The 13,515-nt window shown below is 40.3% G+C and overlaps 1 protein-coding gene across 1 annotated transcript in view; it reads right to left on the bottom strand.

The window, feature by feature from the left end:
- Nucleotides 1-735: 735 nt before the first annotated feature.
- The window catches only part of COMMD10 (COMM domain containing 10), a 97,909-nt gene continuing 85,129 nt past the window's right edge, over nucleotides 736-13,515 (bottom strand). The window contains exons 6-7 of the mRNA XM_042829492.1: nucleotides 1,920-1,979; nucleotides 736-1,286 (exon numbers count right to left, since the gene is read on the bottom strand). Coding sequence (XP_042685426.1) covers nucleotides 1,248-1,286; nucleotides 1,920-1,979 — 99 coding nt within the window. The 3' untranslated portion in view covers nucleotides 736-1,247. The remainder of the gene's footprint in view (nucleotides 1,287-1,919; nucleotides 1,980-13,515) is intronic.

Consider the following 13,515-nt stretch of genomic DNA (forward strand, 5'->3'; position numbering starts at 1 on the left):
CATTAAGAACCATGTTAAACCTCTTTTTGTCTCTTTGGTGCCTTTCACTCACACACAGGCTGTTACTGTCTTTACCTTGTAAGTCTTTTCTAATATCTCACAGCTTAGGCAAGCAGTCCAAACTCCTCCTGTGTTTTAAAGAGGCAGCACAATCTCCAACAAAGCAACACAAAGTGCTCCAAACAGCTCTCCAAGAGCAAAGGAGAATTCCTCAAGAAGAAAGAGAGACATACTAATACTGAAGACTTTCTCTTCTTTCACCTTTTGTGAGCCTGAAGAGTCACACTGTGCCCATTACCAAGGTGAGACAGTGGAGCTGTCTGTCAATGGCTGGCAACAAACAAGAACTAAGATGATTTTTACTTCTCATCCTATTTGTGAACTTCCGTTCATCTGAAACTAATGGGTAAAAAATATGACTAACATTTAAGTCAACGTACTTTATTTCCTCCTGTTACCTGTAAAATCAGCGGTGGACAACGTTAGGAAGGATGAACAAACTGCTGAGAAATACTGCTGTAAGACTATTTCAGTGTTCTTCACTATATATTCCAAGCTTTCTCTCCCCACTTACACTTCACTTACTCACTCATTGTCATACATGCAGTGCTAAGAAGCTGTATTTATTCTCAGCATCAGAAGTAAACTCTCAAATCAGGGACACTAATTATTTAGCAATTTTCATTTAAAATTTAAAATAGCAGAGATAATAAAATTAAAGCAGGACAAGCATAATCCATTCGTAAATTTAGAATTTATTTTGACAAATTTGCAGCAAGCATTACTTATCGTGAGAATAACAATTCAAAAGGACAGAGGTTTCATCAGCTGTGCATTTTCTTACTATATTTTCTTACTAACATTATTACCAAAGTCTTATATTGTTTTTATGTGTAAAAAATAGATTTTATTCATTATCAAGTATCACACCTAAGAGAGAAAAAGAATAACTAACCAAATAACGAACAACAGCAAAAATCTGAGATAGGGTAGCATTCTCTTCTTTTCTCTGTAAATAAATCCACTTCTAATAATTGCTCAGAAAATAAGAGAATGTCCATTACAATCTTCAGGCTCTTAACAATGATTTATCTTGGCTAATGTTACTGCTTTAAGAGGAGATAAGCCATATAATTTTACAGGAAGCAACCCACTGAATCCTTCAGTAAACACAGCTTGGCAATCTATCTTCAATTCAAAATAATGAGGTGGCATGAGTGTGGCTGAGAAATAAGTCTTCAAAAACATCATGTAAGGGAATCCAGCTGTGCTTGTATGGTTTCCAGCTATTTAAAGGAACAAAAAGGAAAAAAAAAAGAACCTCTATTCATAAGATATTATTTAGAAACATGCAAACAGAAAAAAAAAATACTTTCCAATGTCTTCAACTACGCATACTAAATCTAATCATAATGCAACAAAAAAACTTGTACTCATGAATGGTTGTTTTTACACAAAGCTATTAGAATGCATTGCCGCAGCTTAAATATTCAAATTTTAAAGAAACAGTTGTCTAAATACTGCCTTTTTTACATGGACAGATGTTTTGCTGCAAATTTCAAATGCATAATAATAAGGTAAAAAAATAATAAGGGTTTATTTTGACTAGATTACGAGCCTGGCATTTCAACATAAGATAGAGATGCTCCTTCCAGAGAACTCTCTGTTATTAATCATCAGCTGCTCCTCTAGACCTAGCCACCAGGTACGATTACAATGACTCCAATGCCTGCCTACTCCAAATTTGAATGCAGTCTTCTTGAAAATGCTTTCTGTGATCAAACAAATCCAGCGGCTTTAATTAAAATTGGATCCACTTTCCCTCCAGTTTCATTAGATTTAATTCATTTAGGCAGTACTTCCTGCTGAGCAGCATAAGGTGTTTACAAAGGAACTATGGTATCGTAAAATCTACAGACCTTGTTATAGAACTCGAACAGCTCCTGATGACTAAACTCCACAAACAATTTCTTCAGGTTCTGTGAAGGAAAAAGAAAACAAAGGAAAGAATAAGCATTTTTTTTTTCTTTTGAAATTCATTAAGCCCCAGTGTGGGTTTAAGCTGTATGAGATAATGTTTGCAACAGTTAATTTTCCTTCCACTCACTACAGCATCCCTTAAAGATGCATATTCCGTTTTAGTGATGAATTTGAGTCCATGGATACATCTGTTCTCCTGCTGCAAAGAATAATAATAAAATTTCTGTTTAAAATGATTTTGTTACCTAATTTGTAAGTCACAGATAAAAACGAAGGATTACATTCATCTTGCTCAGCAGTCCATCTAAGATCTGGTAAACAACATCATGAAAAATCTGTGATGTATTTGATTGAACTTGCACAGCTACTAACATACTGTGCATTAGGCACAGAGTTAATAATAACTTACATTCATTAATCTAACAGTTACAATTTCAGTATGCTGACATTGCTACACACAGATTCAGCCAAAGTTAACAGCACAATAGCTTCAAAGCAGGCCTGAAACACTACAAAAAGCAAAATATCACAGCTGATGGAAACGACTGTGAATAAAACAGATGGCGGTAATAATAAGCATGCGTGTGCTGATGTCTGCAGAAGTGGGGGTTAAATTAAAGCCTCTATCCTGCTTAACTTGCTTGCGTGAAATAGGTAGTTTAATGCCTGCTACTTTCAATCATAGTACCAATCCATCCAGGCTGTTTCTAGCCTAATTCCTGCTAGTTTGCTTTGTCACTTCCCTTCTTTTAAAATAAATGTGTAAGCACTACTGCACACTGTCTGTGTTGCTGCTAGACTTTCCAGTGCTTGGAGGCATTTCTAAGGATCACAGTTGCGCTTCTATTAATACTAACAAGGACTTGTGAAAAACTGAATTTGTGGACCTGTCTAGTCTCAATGCATCATTAGTTGGAAAAATGTACGCCCGCTAATTTAGTTGAACTTGTATCAACCTAATGTACCACTTAAATGATTAAAAAAATGCTTATTCAACAACCCTGCTTAAATTAGCGAAGACACTTTCACATACGGGCAAGGCTGTGGGCCAGATTCTGTGCACTCTAACACTGATGCAAGTCTCAAGTCAAATAAAGCTGATGAATTTGGCTCCTCGAGCTCACAAAAGCAGCAGAAGTCCTGGGAACGCAGGATAGGTACTGTCTGGTGCCCATTCCAAAAACAAACTATAGGACACAGGAAAGGGATAAAATGACTGGGGCCAGCCTGTCTGGTGCAATCCCTTCTCCTCGCTCTGCAGAAAGAAGGATCCTTTCCAATAATTTCAGGAAGGCTACAAAAGCCTAGAAAAGGACCAGTGATTTGCATGAGAGACCAGTCTTCACCCTCTGGGAAAGAACAATGCAATTCTGGGAATTGTATGGTGAATACAAAATAAAACTACTAGAACAGCAGTTCCCTTTGCCATGATTCCAGCTGATTCTCCCTCCAAGCAGCATAATGCAGTGACAGGGAAGTAAAAGCATTTTTAAACTCATTCTACCAGCTAAGAAACAAAGGGAAAGCAAACAAGTGGTTTCTTCAGAAGGGAAAGGGGGGAGAGGAAAGAAGAGAAAGCACATGAATAGCAAATAGATTCGTCTGAGTTTTAGGCATTTGAAACTCCTGAAAGATTTTGGTATTTGAACGGACATAAAACTGAAAAGAGAAGGTTCCTGATAAAAGAAATGTATTAAAGTTTATCAGTTCTAATCCATAAAGCCACAGTTTCTCCTCCATGGTTTCTGGCAGATTGCTGCTAGAATTTCAGCAGTGAGATTTCAGTACAATGACTCCTGCACAGGCAGGATGTGTGTGTGACACTTCACCCAAGCACAGCATGACCCACCAGATCTTGTTTCCCCGAGCTCCATGTATCCACCAAGACTGACATCTTCTGGTTCTACCTTACATCAGCAAGCAAGATCAACTTCTCATGCATAATAAAATACACTGAAAAGCTTGTCTTTCGTATTTTTTTCTAAGCACACTGAACTGGTATTAGCTACCCGTTAGAGCAGGCAAACAAAAGAAGTGTATCTTTAATTCAGGTTACTTTGAAACTGCAAAAACAATCAATAGGCATAGGAGCAGACTATGATCTCTCTCCTTATTATTTAACAGTCGCGGTCTGATGAATAAAACAAAACTCACATTTGGCTGTGCCAGGCGAACGTCTGAGGAGATCTAAATGAAAACATGCAGTCCGTAATTTTTTGCTAGTCTGTTTCAGAGTTTGGAGTGGGTCAATGCGAGAGAGGGTATGGCAATATTGTATGGCACATATTATGCATATGCACCCACTTCTCCGCTCAAATAGGACTGTTTCTGTACGTAAAAATTTCAACAAAGACCAGTGTCACAAAGCACAGAGCTGAAGTGTGGCAACAGCTGCAAATGCTCTATTCATAATATGTATTTCTTGCTAGCATTAATCCCTTGAAGAAGTGTCAAAAGATCACTGTTACTTCACTACATCACTGTTACTTCACTACAGCCTCCACGCAGACTATAAAACCAGCATGCACAGATAGGTCCTTACAAGAAAAACCTACGTCTGAGCAGGTTGGTGGTCCCATATTTTTGCCCAGATGCCCACTTATCATTTATTTTATTTTATTTTACAATAAATCTCGTATCACTATAATCACTTATTTCCTTTACCTCTCTGGGAGCATAAACAACTATAATTAAAACACAGAGTGGCTTAGGTTGGAGGAGATCTTAAACATCATCTTGTTGATGCCATCATGGGCAGGGTTAACAACCAGTAGATCAGACTGGATCCCATCCATCCTGTCCTTGAATGCCTCCAGAGATGGGACATCCACAGTCTCTCTGAGTAAAAATTTCTTCCTAACATCTGACTTAAATTTCCTATCTCTTAGAGTAAAGCCATTCCTCTCTGTCCTATCACTAGCAGATCGTGTAGAAAGAGAGTCCCCCTCTGTTTATACGCTCTCTTCAAGTAAGGGAAGGCTGCAATGAGGTCTCTCTGGAGCCTCTTCTTCTCCAAGCTGAACAACCTCAACTCCCTCAACCTTTCTTCAGAGGAGAGGAACTCCAGCCCTCTGATCATCCCTATGTCCCTCCTCTGGACCTGCTACAGCAGCTCTGCATCCTTTCTGTGCTGGAGGGCCCATGCCCAGATGGAGTACTCCAGCTGGGGCCTCACGAAGGCAGAGTAAAGAAGGGCATTCCCCTCCCTTTCCCTGCTGGCCACCCCCCTTTTTGATACAGCCCAGAACACATTTGGCCCTCTGGGCTGCAAGAGCACACTGCTGGCTCACATCCAGCTTTTCGTCCATCGAGACCCAGAAGTCCTTATCTCCTGCTCTCAAGGAGTTCTTCTCCCCGTCTGTACATTACACACCTGTGATTGCCATGACCCAAACACAACATCTTGGCCTCGTTGAACCTCTTTAGATTCTCATGGCCCACACTCTGGGCCTGTCCAGGTTCCTCTAGATGGCATCCCTTCCTTCTGTTGTGTCAAAAGCATCACTCAGCAAGGTGTCATCAGTAGAGTTGTGAAGGATACACTCAGTTCCGCTGTCGATGTCACTGATAAAAACGTAGAAGAGCACTGTTCCCACGACAGACCCCTGGCAGGCACCACTTGTGACTGGCTTCTACTTGAACATATATTCACTGACAACAACTCTGGCAATTTAGACACAAGGGTGTGGAGCAGGACCTTGCATAAGTCCAAGTATACAGCATCAGTGGCCCTTCCTTTGACCAATGCCACCGCTCCATCACAGCACACCACCAGATTGGTCAGACATGATCTGCCCTTGGTGAAGCTGTGCTGGCTGTCTCAGATCACCTCCTCATCTTGCATTTGCCTTCCAGGAGGACACACTCCGGGATCTTTCCAGGCTTAGACACGAGGCTCACCAGCCTGTAGATCCCCAGGTCTTCCTTTCTCCCTTTTTTGAAAATGGGAGTAATGTTTCCCTTTCTCCAGCCACAACTTTTCAAATATTACGGAGAGTGCCTTGGCAACCACATCAGCCAGCTCCTTCGGGACCCTGAGATGCATGCCATCCAGCCCAATAGAGTTGTATACATTCAGCCCTATGAGGTGGTCTCAGATTTGTTCTTCATGTTCATACTCATGAAGAATTCTGCTTCACCATTTGGAAGTTCAGGGACATGACAAGTGTGGGAAGACTGACTGACTGACGATCAAGGCAAAGAATTCATTACGTACCTCAGCCTTTTCCACATCTGAGCAGGCCAGCTCTCCCTTTTAACTTACTGATGTGGGGGTTACCCTCTCCTCTGCCTGGCTCTTTGCCTTCTGTATCTAAAGAAGTTCTTCTTGTTGTTTTCCACATTCCTTACTAAGCTTAATTCCGCCTGCGCCTGTGCTTGAGGACTAGGTTACAATGCAGTTCTGTACTTCTTCAGAAATATGTGCTTAGAATGATTACATATCTAGGTTATTACTAAGGAACTTAGCATAGGTAAATTCCTAATCTACCTCAAGAAATTTTGCTCAGATAAAGATATAAAAACTACCAAATGCTATTTTTTTTCATCCGTAACTAAAATGCAAGATGAAAACATCACTTTCAGTGTACTGACTTAATTAAATGTCTGTGTGCAGATGAGTCTCAGCCTATTTATGAAAAGTGTAGCTAAAGTGTAAAAAGCTAAAAGTTTAGCTAAGTGTAGCTAAACTGCCTTCTTCTATCTAAATATGCAGGTTTTCAGATTCTGCGTATGACCTGTTATGTGTTTCTCAGAATATACATAAGAAAACTGTAATTTCCTGGATGTCTAACTTATTTTTCTATCACGTGTATCATTCACTTTTATTTTTTCCTGATGAATTTCTGTATTCCCCCACACCTCTACTCATCAGTTTCACTCTATTTTTCCGCTCATTTCTGCCATCTCATTTTATTTTTGCTATTATCTAACTGTGAAAGAAGCAGACTTTATTCCTACTGTCACTCTCAGTGACTGCAATACATTACATCCCAAACTTTGTGGCAGTAAAAGTCTCATCTCCTAGTTCTGCGTTTTACTTCTGAAGATGTCAGCTTCATAGCATCAAAGAAACATACTTGAGGAGAGATTCTTCTTTCACGAACTTAAATGCTGAATGTTAATTGCGGAGATAAGCTTTTTGTCTGATTCAATAACCAAGAACAGTGGTGCAGGGACAGCACTGGAGCAATATGCTCAAGTAGCACAGCTACCGAGTTAGCTGATCTGCAGCTTCAACTAAATAAAGTTGCTGTTATGTTCACAGAGCACTGCATTGACTACTGCTGCGTGAATGGCGGACATCATCCGTGACACATCTTTGCTTCAGTCTGAGCCCATTGCAGGGAACATGGTAGTATCGTTTTCTGAAATGTATGACCTAATACATTTGGCCACATATCACTACTGACTACTTCTTAGTGTTAAAATTAAATTCTAGTGCCACTTTGCCTTTTGACATCTAGATGGAATATAATTTCTTTCTACCTCTTATCTCATCCCAGGGATGTACCAATTTACAGCCCCCTGAGACTACCCATGAAACTAATAAGCTTAACTGATAGGATTGTTTTCTCCTCTCATCGATCTTCTCATTTATTTTCTGATATAATTTCAAAATGCACAACATTTTCACCTGTCTCTAAAACAGCTGTCCAAAACCAAGTTTCCTTGTCAGGAATAGTGAGGAGAAAGAGGTGAGAGGCATCAGTGGAGACAGAAAGAAAAGGAAGATGAAAACTTCCTGCTCCCTCTCAACATTCATATACTGCTCTATCCAAAGCAGTCGTTGTGAATGTAGAGATAATTCTACAACCACCACCAGACCATTTGGTAAATTCTTTGCTGAACAAAATCACCAGGACAAAATGACAAAGTACCTAAGAAGTCCAAAAGACACTCCACATTGCCTTGGCTAACAATTCATGTTAAAAAAGAATAGTTTCTTGACAGAAAATGTTTCAGTGGAAACCTTGCACAAGCAATTCTCAGAAAAAAGAGGCAAATGCCTGGTTAAAATGAAAGTGTGGGTTTTTTGCTTTGTTCATTTGCTTGCTTTTTAATCTAATGCTCTACGTACTTCTATTTTAATGTAATACTCCAAAAGGTCTTATTACTAATGACAGTGTTTTGCAATCTTTTTTATTGCCCAGCCATATCCTACACACTTAATTCTCCCACCTCATGCAATACATGCAGCAAGGCATTAGGAGTTATAAAAAAAAAGGCAAACTTCTGGTTTGGAAGCTAACTGGAATGTGAAAAACTGATATTGCTATCATAATTCTCAACTGCAAAGCTTTACTACATTGAAAAATAAATGCCAAGTATTCTGAAGCAAACAGATGGAGGGACAGGCTGGTGCACATCTAAATGTCTACTGACAATGATAATGCTCTCTCACTGAGCACATGTAAAAAAAATCACGGTACATTCAACTTTGTTAATAGTAGCAAGCTGAAGCAAAACATATCTCCATCTCCATATTTAATACAACCTTCAATACTATCTTGGGCCACTTAGAATCTATGTTCAACAGATTAATATTTTCATATTTGCTTTTCATTGTCCAATTTATTTTCAGTAGACATCCTTAATGTCCCAGATGCAAAAGATGAAGATAGATAATTCAACTAAGCTTTTTACAGCCGAATTCATATGCATAAGCACCCCTGTTGATTCTTAGTAGTCCGTGTTTCCCTGTGGACGTATCAGCATCTGCACTGCATTAGTTCAGAATTCCTTTAAATTTTCTTGTACCCTGGAGAATGATGCATTTGCTTAGGCACATACAGATGGAAAGAGGGTCATAAGTTGTATCTCACAGAATTTATCAGCCAGATTAAGCTGCTCAGTCAGAAAGATGAATTGTAGCAAGGTAAGAAAAACAGATGCGTTAAAACAGACCTGAAAGCACACCTATTCCTTAACTCTCTGCACAAAACAAACAGAAATTAAAACTACTTTACACTCCTATTGCAATTGATAAATGTAATTTAGATAAAGGATATAGCAGAACACTGGAAGTTAAATTCCAACATGTTTTCAAAATTGCACTCCTTCACAATCACAAAAAATGTGAACTTCAAACTTTATTCTTCTTCCAAGGTTATTTCCATCTGCAATGTCAATTGTAGCAAAAGAAAAGCATGCCTTACTGAATTACATGCATTTTCAAGTCTCAGTGTGTAACTATTACAAAACAGAGCATCTTTCATACTAACCATCTCTTTTCTTGAACATGTAGTCTGTGCACATACAGCAGTCTCCCCTTGAAAGCAGTATTTCTTTTTCAAATAAGCACAAATAAATCAGATTCCTCGTGGCGTTTATGAAGGTCAAAATCAGCAGCATCCTCAGGATGCCCTTCCCTCCCCTCTCAATGTCTTTTTAAGCTCCCTACATGAAGTTCTGTGCTGATTCTTGACATCTCATCAAGTGTTACAGGAAATGAGTGGTTTGGAGAAACATACAGATAACCTCACTCCAGCAGACACGAGTGCATCTAAGCACGCATTCATGGAGAGCACCTAGAAAAAATGCATCGCACAGACCAGTAACAAACTGCAGGAATGTGGAGACCTGCAGAAGACCTTTCATACACCTAAACAGCAACAAGAAATGCCACACGTTTGCACTTCCATTCTCCCTCCCACCACACACAAACATCTCCTGATGACTGGCTGCACTGCTGCACAGTCCTCGAGGTAAAATCCTGTGGGAAAAAATAACTACAGTGCTCACCTCAACACAGTCAGTCAGAAAAAATATCAGACTGTTAGAGAACAGAGAGATAGGAAGCTTTCTTCCTTGTTCCAAACAGCTGTATCCAGGCAAAGTGCTGCTCTGTCTGGAATCTATAGGAATTCACATTCCTATTAATAACATCCAGTTATGTTGGCTGCTCTTTTAAAATGCTTCTTTGTGGAAAATCTCTTCAGACCAAAAACTTAGGCTTGTAGACTTGTCATTTCTACGCAGAGATTATATGAAAGAAATTCTTCTACAAAAACACCACAGTAAACTCAAACATATTTTGGGGATAACAGGTGTTATGCGTATCAGTGCAATCTCATCACAAAAGTCTTTTTCCTGGTACGTTCCTTTCTGCTCTAGGAATGAAAAATGGCTCATGGAAGATGTGTGGAAAGTTTGACTTCCTTCTGTCTGCTCTGTATTTTATATATATACCCTCAGATGTTTTTCCCTTTTTTGGAGATCATATGTATGTCTATATTGTATAGTAGTCTTCGCCTAGGATTAATCACTGCGCAGCATAAAGCATCTGTTTGCACAAACGTATGGCTGTAATTTCAGGATTCAAGAGAAACATAAGAAGGTATATTTGCCAAATATTATGTCCGAGAAAAGATGTATTTAAAAACTGTTGTTTTCTTCCACTAATGGAAAAAACAGCCTTTGGAAAGACACGCCCTCACTGCTGCATATTGCTTAGACAGTGTCAAGTTTGGAACAACCAGAATAGAATTCTCTTATTTATTCAGAACTCTGCTTTCACCAGTATCTCTTTTTATTCCTGAGAAGAAATTATTTGCTCTGTTATTCCGCTGCATAACTTACCACAGAAATAAAGGCATACAAACATATGTTCGCGAGCACTGCAAGGAAAACTGTAAATTAAGTGCAGTGCTAGTCTAACATTACCACCTGAAGACTTAGATGAGAGACTCAAAAAACGACAGCTGCAACCTGGAGAAGTATTTGAGGACAATGAAGCCCAGCCTCAGAGCATCAACTGCAGATCGAGATAGATTTGATGGTGCATAGATATATGACAGCCAAAACTTCTACATCAAGGAGAGCAGCTCAGCATTGCAGACTGCATTGTTTGCTAGTAGCTGGCATGATTAACAACGAGGTTCTGAACTCTCACGTTCATAATGGACACGCTTCTAATGATGGGCATGAAAAAAGCTGGACTTAGTGAAAGCTCATACTCTGATCCAAACTGCTCAGTGACCTGCCCACGAGCTTGTGTCCGTGAGAGGAAGCTTACATTACTGTGCTCTGTATCCACTTCTACAGCAACCTCTCTGAGGGAGATTTTATATGGTATAACCATTCAGATGAGGATCATCTAAGAAGGCTTTAGATGAATGGAGGAAGCTGCTATCTTTCAGTAGTGTCAGCTCCTAAGCCTACCTGGTTCAACAAGATACTGCAGCGTTGCATTGTTTTACCACAAAAGCCTTTCTTCACCACCAGAAAATCTAAAAGTATCTATTGTTTGTATTGAGGAACATGAAAAGAGGCCAGATAAAAGAAACTGGCAGCCAGAAGAAAGATCTAAGAAAACACAGACTCATGTGAAATCAGTGCAATGGATGTGAAAATACCCTTCCCAAAAAGCCTGCTTAAATACCTTCAAAACGTCAAGATTAGACAATTTGTACATTAATTCTTTTGTATGGAATGGGTCACTTAGACTGTCACTAATATGGATCTTGTTAGGTAGTGAAATAAAGACAAAACACTTTCTGCTGTTGCTGTTCTGCTAAAAGCACATTTGTGGCTGTCAGCAAGCAGATCTCTGATCTCCCAGCCATTTATGCTGGGAGAAGCACCGAAACCTCAGCTGCTGACTGGGGAGAAAAGCCATTCAGGGCAGGGATGCTAACTACCAGCCTCATCCTCCAGAGGATCACAAACTGACCTCTCAGAGAATGGCACTGCTTGAAAAGTGATGCATTTTTTGTGTTATGAAGTCAGACAGTATTTTCACTGCACTCTGAGAAATAAAGCAGTGTAGTTAATTTTATGAAACAAGGTACATGAGCAGGGGGCTGCAGGGGAAGTCTCTGTGAGCAGAGCCCAGCACTGCCCTGTCTCAGGACAGACCAGGTCCAGAGGCTCCAAAAGGGACCCACCACCATCAGCACTGAGCTGTGAGTGATGCTGGGTGCTGGGAGAGCAAACTGAGGGAAGGGAAAACCTCTGCACTACAGCAGCTGGGAAAGTGCAGCGAGGAACGTGAGAGGGAGAAGCCCTGCAGGCACCAAGGGCAGAGCAGGAGGGCAGGAGGTGCTGCAGGCACGGAGCAGCCCTGCAGCCCAGGACAGGCTCATGCAGGGGCAGGCTGTCCTGTGCAGCTCATGGGCACTGAGCAGAGCAGATCCCCATGGTGCAGCACTGGATGCAGGCTGGAGAAGTCCTTTGCATTGCATTTTCTCCCTCTTTTTCAATGACAAGAACAGAAAGAGCACTGTGGTGGAGGTGCCCTTTGCTGTGAAACTACCTCAAGTGATGTCGCATTTTGCAGTTGTAGTCAAAATTAAGAAGTAAATACATGACTCCTCATCAATATCTCTTCCTCGCCGCAATCAGCCAAGCAGTGCCTTGAATGTGGGCTGTGTGCTGACATCAGAGTGGGGTCAGACATGGCCGTCTGCAGCAGGTGACACAAGCTAACACCAGCATTTCTTAAGCCACAAGAAACTTAGAAACTGGAAGAGATCTTTAGCCTGTAACAAACAACTTAGATACAAAAGTTTCTCTTTTCCACAGAAGATGATATTATACATGATATGATACATGATATGAAACAATATGAGGGCTGCTCCAAATGTCATGCCTCCCGTTTTATGTTGGCCCATGACATCAGAGGCAGATGTTGGTGGTATGGCAGTAGTAGTTGAACTTTCCTGCCAGTATTGCTTTACATTTTGTTGCCAAGTGGCAGATGGCAGCAGAGGGGCAGCCTCACAGAATGGCATCCGACATGGAAGATGCAGATGAAGCAAAGGTGTGGAGGTTTTCCTCCATGCAGAAAAAACGGCACCCACTGACATTCATCAATGCTTGCTGGACGTCCATGGAGACCAAAAGGTGGATGTGAGCACAGGACAGTGGTGAATGCTATGTTCAGAAGTGACAGCGATGTGAAGGACAAGCAATGTTCCGGATGGCTATGCAGGCTCCTGTTGATCAGCGGCAAAAATGCATGGTTAGTGGTGGTGACTATGTTGATAAACAGTGTTTTGTAGCTGAGAATTTGATCCATCAAATAGCTTTTATTCTGCTCTTTGCAATGTAAATTACATGGAAATAAACAGGAGGCTTTATTTTCAGAACAACCTAAGTATAATGACAGAACGGTCTTCTCTGATTATGGCTCTAAAATCAAGACTCACTTTTTATTAATGGCAGCTTAGAAATAATAAACATTGATGTTTTGCTTTCTTTTCTCTGCAGCATAACAGACCACAATGGAAGATGCTGTGATTGTTCCACTGGACAACAAGGAAACAAACACTTCGTCATAAAACAATCCACCAAAAAAAAATCTCTTTTCCAGTTTGTCACTAAGATTTACAGGTGGCTTAAGCAGCAAAAATTTGCAGTTTGGATTTCATGCAATCAAATTTCATTACTTCATCACTTTTCCGAAAAATTATTAGTAGCTTGATACAGTGGTGTGGTGTGAATTCTTACTGCTTACTTACTGTCCAGAAAACTGGACAGGCTACTATGGATAGAAAGTAGTCCAAGTGCTTTGTAAGTGTTTCCACATACACT

This window comes from Centrocercus urophasianus, unplaced genomic scaffold (assembly GCF_019232065.1).
Source record: "Centrocercus urophasianus isolate 14NV4802_14NV808 unplaced genomic scaffold, USGS_Curo_1.0 seq_31, whole genome shotgun sequence".
NCBI lineage: Eukaryota > Metazoa > Chordata > Aves > Galliformes > Phasianidae > Centrocercus > Centrocercus urophasianus.